Source organism: Lissotriton vulgaris, chromosome 5 (assembly GCF_964263255.1).
Source record: "Lissotriton vulgaris chromosome 5, aLisVul1.2, whole genome shotgun sequence".
Classification (NCBI taxonomy): domain Eukaryota; kingdom Metazoa; phylum Chordata; class Amphibia; order Caudata; family Salamandridae; genus Lissotriton; species Lissotriton vulgaris.
Genome location: NC_141693.1, coordinates 1,563,090,504 through 1,563,106,244, shown reverse-complemented (window position 1 = coordinate 1,563,106,244; position 15,741 = coordinate 1,563,090,504). Strand labels below are relative to the sequence as shown.

General features: G+C 48.7%; 1 protein-coding gene across 1 annotated transcript in view; it reads left to right on the top strand.

Moving 5' to 3' along the window:
• Nucleotides 1–15,741, top strand: part of SALL2 (spalt like transcription factor 2) — a 144,204-nt gene that overhangs the window by 114,797 nt on the left and 13,666 nt on the right. Inside the window, exon 2 of the mRNA XM_086923637.1 lies at nucleotides 3,599–7,527. Coding sequence (XP_086779763.1) covers nucleotides 3,599–7,527 — 3,929 coding nt within the window. The remainder of the gene's footprint in view (nucleotides 1–3,598; nucleotides 7,528–15,741) is intronic.

The following is a 15,741-nucleotide window of genomic DNA, read 5'->3' as shown; positions in this document are numbered from 1 at the left end:
TTTGCTTGACTGAATATATGTATGCAAAAATTGCTAAGTGTGCATTGGAGACGCCATGTGTTTATTTTCAGAACTGATAAGCGGATTTTAAATTACTCAAACCTCTTCCTCAAGTTTTGTGAAGATTGCTGACCACGGGTGTCGTCTTCTTTGCAGGCTCTTGAAGCAGGCCATTAGGGCTAGGACCAAATCCTCTTAGTCTGCCTTCTTCTTAGGTCGCAGGAATCCTTATTTTGCTAGTAGTTTTAAACTCGCCTACATTGCTCTCAGCCAAATACAGATCGCAAACGTTAGCGATCAGTATTTGGCCACCTGTATCTGGCCCTTAGTTGGCTACCACTAAGTTGCAGTGTCAACAAAAACCAGACACAACTACCCTATAAGTACCCAATTGACAGACCTCACTACTTGCATACAGAGGACATCTCAGACACACAACAGCACCCTCCACCTAAAAACTCTCACTACACAACACCTTTTCAGCTACACTTACAATTAAGGCTTCCAGCTTTCCATTTTTTTTTCATAACACATTTTATTGCTTTTAAACATGCAATGGCCAAAAGGCCGTATATATGCATCATGTCACATATAAACAAATTTAAAAAAAGCATTTAAAACCCATGCTAAGTTCACTGTATATGCATGTGTCAATCCTCAGGTAGCTTTGAAGTGCAATAAAAATGGCAAGCACAGGTCATGTTGTGGGGTTTTCGGGTTAAAGGCATAGAGTCTATGATATCTGAAATCCAAGGGTGATCTGCACGTTTTAATCCACGGTACTCGGCCCACCGGTTCCAAATTTTGGAGTGCTTCTGTGGGCATCCCCGAGCATGACACACTGGCAACTCTAACATGCAAAAGTCCATACCCTTTTTCCATACACAGATAACCGTGATCTTCTCTGATTTCCAAAATCATGCAATGTCTCTTTTGGCTAGAGTGAGGCCCAGCCAAAGTAGGTGATGTTTATATCTGTTACGCCCAAACCCATCAGTTATGTGGGGCAGAGTAAGTCTTGGAGATCTGGGGAGTACCTACCCCAGCACATCGGACAGACACACCACCACACCGGACCAGAAACTTTCCAACCGTGAGCATGACCATAGTGTATGTATTAGTGTGCCTTCTTGCCGACATCTTGGACATATGGATGTTTCTATCAGGCCAGCTTGCCACAATTCCTGCCGAGTATAGTTGGCTCTTTGGAGGATCTTGAATTGAACTAATCTTAGTCTCATAAAAATGGCGGCTCCGCGTGGGGATTCTAGGGCCTCGCCCCGTTGTCCGTATCTTGGGGACCAATATCGGTCTGCCAGGAAGCTTTCATTCATTCTAACGTAGTGGCATTGTTGGTGAAGAGGGTTTGATATATTTTAGAATTTTATGGTCTCCCAGGTCTTCAGTCAGGAGTTTGCCCTGAAGTGGATTGAAGTCTTCAAGGGATTTGATCTGGGTTATATGTCGTTTAATAGAGTGTCAGAACTGCAAGTATTTGTAGAATTGTGCGTTTGGCATAGAGTATTCATGGCGGAGTTCTTGGAACAATTGCAGGTTAGGGTGGTGCATTATGTCTCCAATAGTGGATATTCCTATCTGGTCCCATCCACGAAATCCCTGTAGATTACATAGGTGTAATAATAGATGGTTGCTCCATAAGGGGGTTACTCGTGTAAGGGGGCCCCACCAACCCATCCATCTAAGGGCCTGTCGCCATGTGAGTATTACACCTTGGTAGCGGGTTTCAAGTTCTGGGCATTTAGCCGGCTACATAAATATGATGTGAGAATGGGGTCATCCAGGAGCCATCTCTCCACCGCATACCACCAATCATTGATTACCTGTAATGTGATGCCGCATAATAGGATTTTATATCGGCGGCTGCTATCCCACCGCAGTATGTTGAGTGGAAGCAGATATGGAGCGCAACTCGAGAAGCACCACAACCTCACAGGAAATGTCTGAGTATCGCATTGATTGGACAAAACCAGGATGAGTGGACAGGAAATGGGTGATTTTGTAGATGATATAGGAGCCGCGGGAGCGAAATCATTTTAAAGATAGCAGATCGTCCATATAGGGAAAGGGGTAACCCTGACTATGGACGTATATCTGATCGCACTCATACGGTTGTAGTAGAAATGTTACGATCCCACAATATTGTAGGGTCCTCTGTAAGATAGACACCGAGATACTGTATCCCGGTTGTGGCGAATGTTAGGTTTGAGGCCCAGTTTGCCTGTCCTACCGGTTTTCCATTTTTACTGATTTTTACAGATAAATACAGACAGAAAACAATGTGCAGGATTAAAATACAGCGTGCAGGATTAAAATACAGGATGAGATTTCCTTAAATACAGGCATATGTTAACATATATTTGTGGTATAATGCTAATATGTATCTGTGAGTGTAGTCTTTTGTTATACGTGTCTACTTAGTTTGCTAAAGCGTGACGGGAATCCATGTTTGAGTGCACGTCGAAGAGTTATATAAATTCAGAAATATATCATATTACAGTTATATTTACTCTTGAAACACAAAATAAATAAGGATAAATACCAATAAGATGAGACGGAAATGTTAAAAAAATAAGTACCATAAAACCAGGAGCCCTACTTATAATTCGGTTTTTAGCAAACACTCTAGACACACACCTGACACTTTTATATACATAGCATTATATAAGTACGATATTGTTGATACAGTGCTGCCAGCTCATCAATTCCAACACACCAAAACAATATACACCTTAGTAGTTAGTATTCAGATAAAGTTAATCCATCATGGCAGAACATCTCTTCTTAGTTATTTCCCTGGCTCCGAGGCATTCTACAAAACCGTTTGCATATCTGGGGCCATAGACAACCAACAACCCAGTTGACCAAACAACAGTTCACTTGCCTGTACTCATACGACCCTAAGAAGATATTAAGCTATATCAAACTCACTTTATTTTCAAATTAAGCTACACAAACCGTTGCTCAACAAGATATTAAAAAAATCTCTAGTAACCACAGAGATATGGCCTAATCTTTTAGCACTTTGGTTTGGTGTCTGTACGCTCTCTCTGTTTTTTAAAGGATTGTCGGCAGAATATCTACAACAAAAATATCGGAACTAGAAAGAATATCGGCTACCACAATATCTTGAATGTAAGTAATTACAGGTAGGCATAGAGTTACTATTATTAATTCCACATCTGTGTACGTTGAAAATATACATATATATTATCCATGTACATAAATGTAGAATTAAGTATAGTAAATCTATACTTAACTGTATTTACTTACCTGTTGTATATTAGTAGTCCATATATATTTTTATACGGATACATTTGTTGTCGGTATTATGGAATGCAGCAGGACATCACCGTTAATGTCAATTATTGATTCGATTGCACAAAATCTTGATTTCAAGGACTTGTGTGTTTTTAAACGTTTATGTCTATGCTAATTTAACTATAATTCAGATATTTTGGTTGCTTATCAGTTTTTTAAAGATGAACATTGACAGTACATGTAAATGGTCTGTTAGATCCTGAAATTTGCTTGAATAATTAATCACTGGTTTCATTGGTCTGTTTCTCGGTTTCTGCAGGAGACACTGCTGACGAGGAGTTGCAGGTCTGCACCAAATGCTGTGCTCAGTTCGAGGACCAAGAAGACCTAGTTCAGCACAGGGATCGCTGTCCAGTGAATGATCCAGTGGTTGTGATTGTAGCCAATCAGGAAGATGGCACTCTTCAGCGGACGAAGCCTCCAGAAGCAGGTGCAGCATTTAGGGCTGCAGATACGCAATGCCCAGGCCTGATCGTTGGGACCCCTGAGATGCAGGTGCCACGGGTGGGCGCCACGCCAACCAATGGGGAATGCAAGAGTTCTGGTGTCACTGGTTTTCCCAGGATGGGATCCTCCAGAAGCTATTGGTCAGACCCCAGAGGCAAGGATTCCGGGTCCTCACAGCCTTTTCTTGCCCCCTGCAGTGACTTGAACCAGGATCGTGCAACAAGCCCAAAGATCGGACAGGCACCACATGATGCCACCATGGGGGGAGCGACACCAACCCCTCTGAATATTCCAATGATCTTGGAGGAGCTGCGTGTCCTACAGCAAAGGCAGATCCACCAGATGCAGATGACAGAGCAGATATGCCGACAGGTGCTCATGCTGGGATCCCTTGCTCAACCGGCTGTGCCACTGGCTGCTGGTGGCGGACCGTCCCCCACGCCACCTGGGGCTGGCAGCAAGAGCACACCTTCCTTTAGTGCCATCAAGTTGACTCCAGTACCTGAAGTGGCCAAGACTGTACCCGCACCAGAGGTGCCCAAGCAAACCTTTTTTCCGCTGTACAACCCACTGGGGAACCCCTTCAATGACCGCAGCTTGCCCACAATCCCCAGTATGAAGTCAAAGACCATGCCCCACTTTGAAGAGAAATCTTTACATAGCCCTGCTTCCTTGCCTACTTCCCCACCAAGCCAGCTGCTTTCCACCCATGCAGCTTTCCCCACAGGGATCCTAGCCCCCCAGGTTAGTATGTTCCTCGGGACCAGGGCAGTGGAGCCCATCCCAAGCCTCCTAAAACAGAAGAATGGGGAGGCAGCCTATGCTGAAAGCCTCCAGGAGAAGTCCTCTGGCAGGCACAAGTGCCGCTTCTGTGCCAAGGTGTTTGGCAGTGACAGCGCCTTGCAGATTCACCTTCGCTCTCACACAGGAGAGAGGCCCTACAAGTGCAACATTTGTGGCAATCGCTTTACTACCCGAGGAAATCTAAAGGTGCATTTCCAGCGACACAAGGACAAGTACCCTCACATCCAGATGAACCCACACCCTGTTCCTGAGCATCTGGACTATATGCTCAATGGTAATGGGCTGCCCTATGGAATGTCTGTGCCTCCTGAGAAATCTGAGGAGGAGCCGGTGGAGAAGAAACCACTTATCTCAGCGCTATCGGCCACCGAGAGCCTCACTTTGCTGTCTGCGGGACAGACCCTTCCACCCTTCAATAAATTTCTCCTAATGAAGCCAGGGGAGAATTCTGTGCAAAAGAGTGTAAGTAGTGGCGCAAAAAGTAAAGCTGATGAGAACACTCCACCGACGGGCCAGGAGGTTTTGGCAGACAGCAGCAGTCGAATGCAGCTCGGCAAGCTGGCAACTTCCTTGCCAAACTGGGCCATGTTGGCCAACCACTTCAAAGCAAGTAACTTTCCATTTCCATATGTTGTTGACCCACTTGGCTCTTCAGAGACATTTAAGCTTCAGCAGCTGGTGGAGAAGATTGACAAGCAAGCCAGCAATCCAAACCAGTGTATCATATGCCTGCGAGTTCTGAGCTGCCCCAGAGCCCTGCGACTTCACTACAGTCAGCATGGCGGAGAAAGACCCTTCAAGTGCAAGATCTGTGGACGCGCCTTCTCCACCAGAGGCAACCTCAAGGCCCACTTTGTTGGCCACAAATCAAGTCCAGCAGAAAAAGTCCAGAACTCTTGTCCTATCTGCCAGAAAAAGTTTACCAATGCTGTGACCCTGCAGCAGCACATCAGGATGCACTTAGGTGGCCAGATTCCTAATGGGGTTATGCCAGATGGGACAGGGGCTAAGGTATCCAGCCTCGATGAGAGCTTTCCTGAGCAGGACTTCTCAGATGAGGATGCTACAGATGAGGACTCACTAGAGGCAAGTGGATCAGAGAGCGAAAAATTGCAGGGTCCAGCTGAATCTGAGATTTTAAACCTTGGAGATGAGGCCACCACATCCATCTCCAAGGAGGACCCAGCGGCCGTGAGCTCTTCTCGAAAACTTCCACCAGTCCATGACAGCCCTCCTTCATACACTACCTCAGCTGACACAATTTCAGCTGAAACCTCTGCTAATTTAGAGCAAAGCTTCAAGCCTAATGAGCTGACTGCTATAGAAGCTCTTGCAAACCTTTCCCAGAGTGATGGTTCACGAGAAGCTGCAGAGCCAATGGAACAAACTCCAGAAAATGAATCTACAGAATTGTCGCTGGAGTCTCAGAGCATGGACCATGAAGGCCAAGTAAATCTAGGAGAGAAAATGCTAGAGGATCCAAACTTTCCTTGCTATATCTGCTCAGCTTCCTTCCCTACCATGGAATCTTTAGGGCAGCATATAAAAGGCCACAGCAATGATGGGCTCTTCCAATGCCCAGTCTGTAAGCAAAGATTCTTAGAGAGAACTAGTCTCCTTAGCCACATGCTGAGAAACCATCCAGGAGTAGGGAGATCTCCTCCTCCTGCAACACAGAAATCCATGACAGTGGGTACACCCCCGGCAGCTCTGGCTCCCTCAGTGCTGTGGCCAAAGCCTCAAGCAACTATAACTCCTCTGCCAGCACAAGTTCCATTAGACCTGTGGCCAAAATCTCAAACAGTGATAACTTCTCCCCCAGTTCAGACCCTTTCACTGCTCTGGCCAAGGCCTCAGGCGGCTATAAGTGCTCCTCCATCCCAGCCACATTCTGAACTACAGCCCAAACCCCAAGCTGCAGTAACTCCTCCACCAATCCAACCACTAACAGAACTGTGGCAGAAGCCCCAGGCAGCAATAACTCCTCTTCCACCTCAGGCACCATCAGATATGTGGCCAAAGCCACAGGAAATGATAACTCCTCCGCGTGCCCAGGTAACACCAGAACTGTTAACAAAGTCCCAGTCAGCGAGAACTACTCCTCTAAGGCAGGGGACATCAGAGCCCTGGCCAAAGCATAATTCAGCAATCACTTCTCTATCAGTCCAAGTTGGCCCAGAGCTGTGGCCACAACATCAGTTAGCAATAACCTCTTCACTGTCCCACGGACCACTAGACTTTTGGCCAAAACCCCAGCCTGTGATAACTCCACCACCGACTCAAGCAGTATCAGACCTCTGGTCAAAGCATCAGTCAGCAGTAACTCCTCCGCAAGCCCAGGTGGCACCAGAGCTGTGGTCAAAGTACCAGCCAGCGACAACACCTCCTCCAGACCAGAAACTTGTGGAGCTGCAGAAGAAAGCCCAGGCTGCGATAACTCCTCCTCCAGCCAAGTCACCTTTAGATTTGCAGCCGAAGACCCAGGCAGCAACAACTCCTCCACCAGCAGAGACGGTATCAGAGCTGCAGCCGGACACGCAGGAAGTAGGACCTCCTCCCCCTGCTCAGGTAACCTCAGGACAGTGGTCAAAACCCCAAGCAGGGGAGTCTTCCTCACCAGCCCATGCTTCGTCTGTGCAGTGGTCTATGCCTCAGGCAGAAGGAACATCTCCACCAGCCCAGATGCTTTCAGAGCTGCCGCCGAAAACAGAAGCACCTGGCTTGCCCCATATGTCAACATTTTTGCGGGCATTGCCACCTTCGTCTGTGATGCCACTTTCTTCTGAGAGCACCTCCAAGCCACACCTCTGTCTAGTGTGTCAGAAGACATTCTCTTCAGTCAGTGCTTTGCAGATCCACGATCGGATCCACACCGAAGAAAAGCCATTTTCGTGTACTATGTGTGAGCGTGTTTTCACTACGCAAGGGAATTTGAAGGTAGGTGAACTGATAATTAACCAGAGTAAAAATATGAATGTCCGTGGGACTCAACTAGGGCCATGCGTGTGACTCACCTCATTAGATCCTTGGGCGCTCTATAAAATGGGGTGTAACTCATTACAGATGGCACCTCTTTTAAATAAGAAGAAGGTGTGAAATCTGTGTGTATCCTTAGAAATTACCTGATATTCCCAAATAATACACCCCTATTTCCATTCCCCACCCCACATAGAAACATTGGGTGGGATAGTGAATGCTAAAGCATCCTTTTGAGTGAGTGCATATTAAGCACTGCCCAGCTACAAACAAGAAGGTGAGCATTCATTATTACACACCATAGAAGATATGTGTACTCAAATTCAAATTAGTCTAATTTTAGCTTAGACTTCACTTAAATCAGTTAACAAACGGTTTATATAAAGTTGATAAGTGCTGGAAGGGTTGACTTGAAGACACCGTTGCATCAATTTCACTTTACCAGTTCTTTTAAGAGAGTCTTGAAGGACAGTTTCTTGAACCCCTTTTTTTGATTGATATTGCCCTAGATCAATGATACTCAAAGTATGTCCCGGGGGCAATATGCGGCCCTCCTGATCATTACATGCAGCCCCATCGTTAACTGCCGCACTGAGCTGCTATTTACTCGACTCAGCACTAACAAAAAAAAGATGTTAATTTAACAGGCAATGTCTTTTAAGGTTATTTGAAGGTAAAGAAAGGAAATAACTAGGGTGTCCTGCACTTGCTTAACTTTAGGACCACTTTTATTTTTAAAGGAATCTTGCAGCAAAAGTGTAAAAAAATGAAGTCTCTTTAAAATTCAGAACGTGCATTTCATTAACATGCACAGCTGTTTTCCCTGAGTGCAGCAGAAATATCAGTGCATTAAGAAGTATTTTTTGTCTAAAACTGATAATTTTCCAACATGAATTTTAAAATATTAATTTTGCAGCGTGAATTTCTGGATTCACTATGCTGTGCGTTATTCCGCGGTCTGGTGGTTGGGTCCGGAATCGTAGTCTTTTTTCCCTTTTTTTTTCTTCCCGTAGCCCAGGTGGGCGTCGACATCCCACCTTTTGGTGTATTTCCGGTGATGTCTGCATGCTTCCTGCGGAAGCTCCCACTCTTGGGCGCCATCTTCAGATTCTTTTTTCCGCAGTTGGGTCTGGATCGTTCCCGGAAGGGCTCCAGACATTTTTGGATAAAGAAGAAAAATACACATTTTGGACGAAAAGATATTGGAAAGACTACAGGAGACTACATCATCAAAGAGGACGACGAAGGAGAAGAAGAACTTCAAGAACTTCGACGTCCATCAGAGAATGCACACTCGGGGGCCCCCTGAACGCAAGAGATGGACAACAGTCCTTTCAAATTCTGCCGTAACTGCCACCACAAGTACGCACAGAAGGAACAGCACCCGGTTTGCAACCTTTGCCTACCGATCAACCATGAGAGCAAGGACTGCAACGCCTGCTCCGCCGAAGACTCTTCGAGTTTGAGCGAGGCAGAGGATAGCCAAGGCCAACATGCAGGGCAAGGGCCAGCCAACGTCCCTTCGATACCTGGGACTCTCATGAGACGAAGTGGACAACGGCGCTGGCGAAGACGACGGCTACAAGGCCGTAGAGACCGATAACACGAAGACTCCTAAGAAGGTATGAGACTCTACGGCCCCCAAAACCCGGAGAGACCCTGACTCTTGAAGAAATGAGGTCAAATCCTCAAAAGCGCCGACGCCGAAAGGTTCGGCGTCTGCGGCTACACCCTGGCCCAGCGGATCCTCTGAGAAGGACTCCCCGACGCCGAGAGCTGGAGAACAGCAAAAGACGTCGAAAAACGTCCCGGAAAAGGAACGTTCGACGCAAAGGGAAAAAGATCCAAAGAGCAATTCGGCGCCGACAAAGGACCCGAAAGCCAGCTCAGCACCAAAACCTTCGCCGCCGAAGGTCGGTTCAGCGCCGACCTATCGGCCGAAAAGACCGGCCGAACCATTCGACACAGACCACACTGCCGAAATGGAAAAAAAGAAGAGACGGCCCGAGGCCGAGATGGAGAACATCCTGCAGCGGAAGAAAGAATTCGACACCAGGATTAAAGACTTCATGATCCTGACAAAACCCAAGCCACAGGTTGTCGAGATAACGGAGGAGGAAGACTACGACGTCGAAGGACAGTCTGGGTGCGCCGAGGGGTTCGACGAACCAGACTCCTCGGGTCTGCATCCTCGGAGACTCAAGAAATAGATTGGCAGGACGTCGACACCGAGAGCCCGGAAGAGAGCGTCGACACGTATCCTTCGAGGCCTTTGCCGCCTGATGACATTGGGGTTTACAACACAGTCATCAGGAATGCAGCTGCAGTTTTCAAAGTAAAACTCGACGAAGAGAAGCAGAAGGCAGATTTCCTTCTAGAGACACTGCTCCCCACACAAACCAGGAGCCAATACCTGCCCATGCTAGAAAGCGTCATGGCACAGGGGAGAGAGGCTTTCAAGGAACCTGCAAAGCCGTCACACCCAGGACAGAGAAAAAGTATAGGCACTCCTCCAAGGACCCACTCCTCCATCGCAGCCACGGCAAGGAAGAGGGCCAATTTATTTATTTTATTTTGAAAGGTGCCAACTACTTCTGGGCCACCCCCAGACAAAGAAAGCAGAAGGATGGGCCTGGTTGGGAGGAAAATTGAACGGAATGCCGCAATGCACTGGCGCATGGCAAATTCCAACGCACTGCTCAACAGGCACCAGCACCAGATCCTGGAAGAACTGGGCCAGTTAATAAATAACATGCCTCAGGAATTCAAGCAAAGAGCTGAACACCTTGTCGAGGAGGGGAAGAATGTGGTAAATTCTTGCCTCAAAACCGCCCTGGACGGAGCAGACACCTCCAGCAGACTCATGATGATAGGCATCACGGAAAAAAGGCAAGCCTGGCTCAGGGTTTCAGGCTTCAAGCCAGAAGTGCAACACAGCATCCTGAACACCCCGTTCAACGGAGAGACATTGTTCGGGGGCCCAGTGGATGAGAAGCTCAGCCAACTGAGGAAGGATAACGAGACTGCAAGATCCATGGGGCCATTACAGTTCAGAGGTTCTAAGAGAGGCACCCCGTCACGGAGGCCTAGCGGAAGGGAAGGAAAGCAGCCAGGGACATCGCACCAGGCGTTCCAACAAGCCCACCAGGCCGACACCCAGATACAGCAAGGACAACAAAAGCAGTCCTGGCAGTACCAGCCAAGAGGCCAGTCCTTTTGCGGGAGAGGGAATGGACGTGGTCAGAATAAGAGAGGGGGACAACAACCCCCCTCTAAGTGACTTAAGCAAGCTCCATGTGCCCACCCAAGCAAAGAATCCCAGGGTGCAACACAAATTCAGCAGACTGGAGTTACGCGAATTAAACACCTGCAAGCATGTAAGACCAGTGGGAGGAAGACTAAAGCACTTCTTCCAGGAGTGGAAGAGAATAACCTCAGACAAATGGGTACTCAACATCATACAGTTCGGGTACTGCATAGAGTTGGAAGGGAAACCAACAAACAGAAATCCAAAAAGAAGGGCGCTAGCACGGAAATAGCTAGAGCTACTCCAAGAGGAAGCAAAGAGCTCCTGTAAAAGCAGGCCATAGAACCAGTACCTTATAGAGAAAGGAACAGGGGTGTGTACTCCACATACTTCCTGGTACCAAAGGTGGACGAAACAATGAGACCCATCCTGGACCTACGGTTCTTAAACAAATTCATAAGAACACAAAAGTTCAAAATGACCTCCCTGCAAGAGGTACTTCCCTAATTGCAAGGCGGGGACTTCATGGTCACCATAGACTTCAAGGATGCCTACCTGCACATCCCAATGAACAGAGGGCACAAGCATCTGCTCAGATTCGTCATCGACAAAGACCACTACCAGTTCACAACCCTGACGTTCGGCCTCAAATCAGCACCAAGGGTCTTCACAAAGTGCCTCGCCACAGACGCAGCACACCTACGAAGAGAAGGAATACACGTATACCCTTACCTGGACAACTGGCTAATAAAAGCAAGCTCATACAGAACGTGCAAACAGCACGCACAGAGAGTGACAAGCTCGCTGATGAACCTGGGATTCTCCATCCACTGGGGGAAATCCTCAATGGAACCAGAACAAATAAAAATCTTCTTGGGAGCACAGATCGACACCTTACTGAGCAAGGTGTTCCCCAGCGAGAAGAGAACAATAGCGCTCGTGAGGGAGACGCAGCTCTACCAGAAGGGGCAAGCTCGGACAGTGAGGAGAGCGAGCAAAATCATGGGCATTATGGCATCATGCATACACCTAGTGCCAAACGTACGGCTCCACATGAGACCTTTACAGGAATGGCTACAGCAGCAATGGTCACAAGCTACAGGTCGTTGGGAGGATCTAGTGGTTGTAACGTACTCAGTGCAGAAAGAGATGGCATGGTGGAACATGGGGAATATAACAAGGGGGAAGCCTCTGACGCCACCAACGCCAACAGTGACCATCACCACAGACGCATCCCAGAAGGGTTGGGGCGCTCACATGGAGAAACTCAGAGTGAGGGGTCTGTGGGCACCAGCAGATGCGGTCAAACACATCAATTACCTGGAGTTGAAGACAGTTTTTCTCGCGATAAAGGCCTTCCAGACGAAACTGTACAACCAGAGAGTGTTGATCCAGACAGACAACATGACAGCGATGTTTTGCAGCGTGGATCTTTCTGGATTCACTATGCTGTGCATTATTCCGCGGTCTTGTGGTTGGGTCCGGATTCGTAGCCTTTTCTTTCTTTTTTTTTTTTTCTGTAGCCCAGGTGGGCGTCGACGTCCCACCCTTGGTGTATTTCCGGTGACGTCAGCATGCTTCCTGCGGAAGCTCCCAATCCTGGGCGCCATCTTCAGATTCTTTTTTTCACGGTTGGGTCTGGAACGTTCCCGAAAGGGCTCCAGACATTTTTGGAGAAAGCAGAAGAAAAATACGCACTTTTGCAAGAAAAGAGATTGAGAAGACTTCAGGAGACTACATCATCGAAGAGGACGACGAAGGGGAAGTAGAACTTCAAGAACTTCGATGTCCATCCGAGAATGCAAGCTCAGGGGGCCCCCTAAACGCATGAGATAGACAACACTCCTTTCAAATTCTGCCGTAACTGCCACCACAAGGACGCGCAGAAGGACCAGCACCCGGTCTGCAACCTTTGCCTACCGGTCGACCAAAAAGAGCGAGGACTGCAGCGCCTGCTCCGACTTCACGCCGAAGACTCTTCGAGTGAGAAAGAGACAGAGGATAGCCAGCGCCACCATGCAGGGCAAGGGACAGCCACCGTCCCTTCGAGACCCGGGGCTTTCATCAGATGAGGAGGACAATGCCGCCGCCGAACACGACGGCTACACGGTCATAGAGACCGATATTACGAAGACTCCAAAGGAGGTAGGAGACTATTGGTGGCCCCTAGGCCACCAAGAGAACCCGAGTCTCGGAAAATTGAGGGCAAAACCTCGAAAGCGCCGACGCCGAAAACTTCGGCGTCCGCGGCTACACCAAGGCACAGCGGATCCTCTGAGAAGGACTCCCAGGCGCCGAAAGCTGGAGAACAGCAAAAGACCTCGAAAATCGCCCCCGAGGAGGAGCGTACGACGCCGAGGGAAAAGGACCCGAAGAGCCCTTCAGCGCCGCCGAAGGACCCGAGAACCAGTTTGGCACCGAAACCTTCGACGACGAAAGTCGGCTCAGTGCCGAAAAGAGCGGCCGATCCATTCGACGCAGAACACGCGACCGAAATGGAGAAAAAGAAAAGACGTCTCGAGGCCAAGATGGAAAACATCCTACAGCGGCAGAAAGATTTCGACGCCAGGATGAAAGAATACACAATCCCGACGAAACCTAGGCTACAGGTGGTCGAGGAAACTGAGGAGTAGGAATACGGCGTCGAAGGACAGTCGGTGGACGTCGAGACCTTCGGCGACCAAGAAGAGGAGGAGGCCTCCTACTACGAGGAGGAAGGTGACGACGACCGCAGGACACTCCTCGGGTCTGCTTCCTCGGAGACTCAGGATATAGATTGGCAGGACGTCGACACCGAGAGCCCAGAGGGAGCCGTCGACACGTACCCCTCGAGGCCCTCGCTGCCAGATGACATCGGGGTCTACAACACAGTCATCAGGAATGCAGCTGCAGTTTTCAAAGTAAAACTTGACGAAGAAAAGCAGAAAGCAGACTTCCTTCTCGAGGAGAAGGAGCCAGTTCCTGCCCATGCTCGACAGTGTCATGGCACAGGGGAAAGAGGCTTTCAAAGAACCAGCTACATGCAAAGCCGTCACTCCCAGGTCGGAGAAAAAGTATAAACATTCCTCCAAGGACCCAACCTACATTCAGGGGTCGGACTCAGCAGACTCATCATCGCAGCCACAGCAAGAAAGAGGGCCAATGTGCCTACCACGCCTTGGCCACCTCCAGGCAAAGAAAGCAAAAGGATGGACCTGGTGGGGAGAAGAATTGAACGGAATGCCGCAATGCACTGGCGCATGGCGAATTCCAGTGCTCTGCTCAACAGGGACCAATACCAGATCCTGGAGGAGCTGGGCGAGTTAGTAAAGAACATGCCACAGAAATTCAAGCAAAGAGCTGAAAACCTTGTCGAAGAGGGGAAGAATGTAGCCAATTCTTGCCTCAAGACTACCCTGGATGAAGCAGACACCTCCACTAGGCTCATGATGATGGGCATCACGGAGAGAAGACAAGCCTGGCTCAGAATTTCGGGCTTCAAGCCAGAAGTGCAGCACAGCATCCTCAATACACCGTTCAACGGAGAAACGCTATTCGGGGCCCCAGTTGACGAGAAACTCAGCCAACTGAAGAAGGATAACGAGACTGCAAGATCCATGGGGGCATTGCAGTTCAGAGGTACTAAAAGGGGCACCCCGTCACGAAGACCTAACGGGAGGGGAGGAAACCAGCCAGGTACATCACACCAGGCGTTCCTACAAGCCCACCAAGCAGACACCCAGACACAGCTGGGGCAGAAAAAACAGTCCTGGCAGTACCAACCAAGAGACCAGTCCTTTCGCGGGAGAGGGAATGGACGTGGACATAATAAGAGGGGGGGACAGCAGCCCGCCTCTAAGTGACTTAATAAAACTCCATGTGCCCACCCGAGCGAAAACTCCCAGGGTGGAGCACAAACACATCGGGCAGGAGTTACACGAACTAGACACCTTCGACATGTAAGACCAGTGGGAGTAAGACTGAAACACTTCCTAAGGGAGTGGAAGAGTATAACATCAGATAAATGGGTACTCAACATCATACAGTACGGGTACTGCATAGAGTTGGAGGGAAAGCCAACGGACAGAAAACCAAAAAGAAGGACACTAGCAAGGAAAAACCTACAGCTCCTTCGGGAGGAAGCAAAGGAGCTCCGGCAAAAACAAGCCATAGAGCCAGTACCTTACAGGGAAAGGAACAAGGGCGTATACTCCACATACTTCCTGGTACCAAAGGTGGACGAAACTATGAGACCCATCCTGGACCTAAGACTCTTAAACAAGTCCGTAAGAACACAAAGGTTCAAGACGACCTCCCTACAAGTGGTACTTCCTCAATTGCAAGGCGGCGACTTCATGGTCACCATAGACCTAAAAGATGCCTACCTGCACATCCCAATGAACAGGGGCCACAAACACCTCCTCAGATTCATCATCGGAGAAGACCACTACCAGTTCACAACCCTTGCGTTCGGGCTCAAATCGGCACCAAGGGTTTTCACAAAGTGCCTCGCAACAGTCGCAGCACACCTACGAAGGGAAGGGATACACGTGTACCCTTACCTGGACGACTGGCTCATCAAAGCAAGCTCATACAAAACATGCAAGCAGCACGCACAGAGAGTGACCAGCACACTGATGAACCTAGGATTCTCCATCCACTGGGGAAAATCCTCCCTGGAACCAGAACAAATAAAAATCTTCTTGGGAGCACAGATCGACACCTTACTGAGCAAGGTGTTCCCCAGCGAGAAGAGAACAATAGCGCTCGTGAGGGAGACGCAGCTCTACCAGAAGGGGCAAGCTCGGACAGTGAGGAGAGCGAGCAAAATCATGGGCATTATGGCATCATGCATACACCTAGTGCCAAACGTACGGCTCCACATGAGACCTTTACAGGAATGGCTACAGCAGCAATGGTCACAAGCTACAGGTCGTTGGGAGGATCTA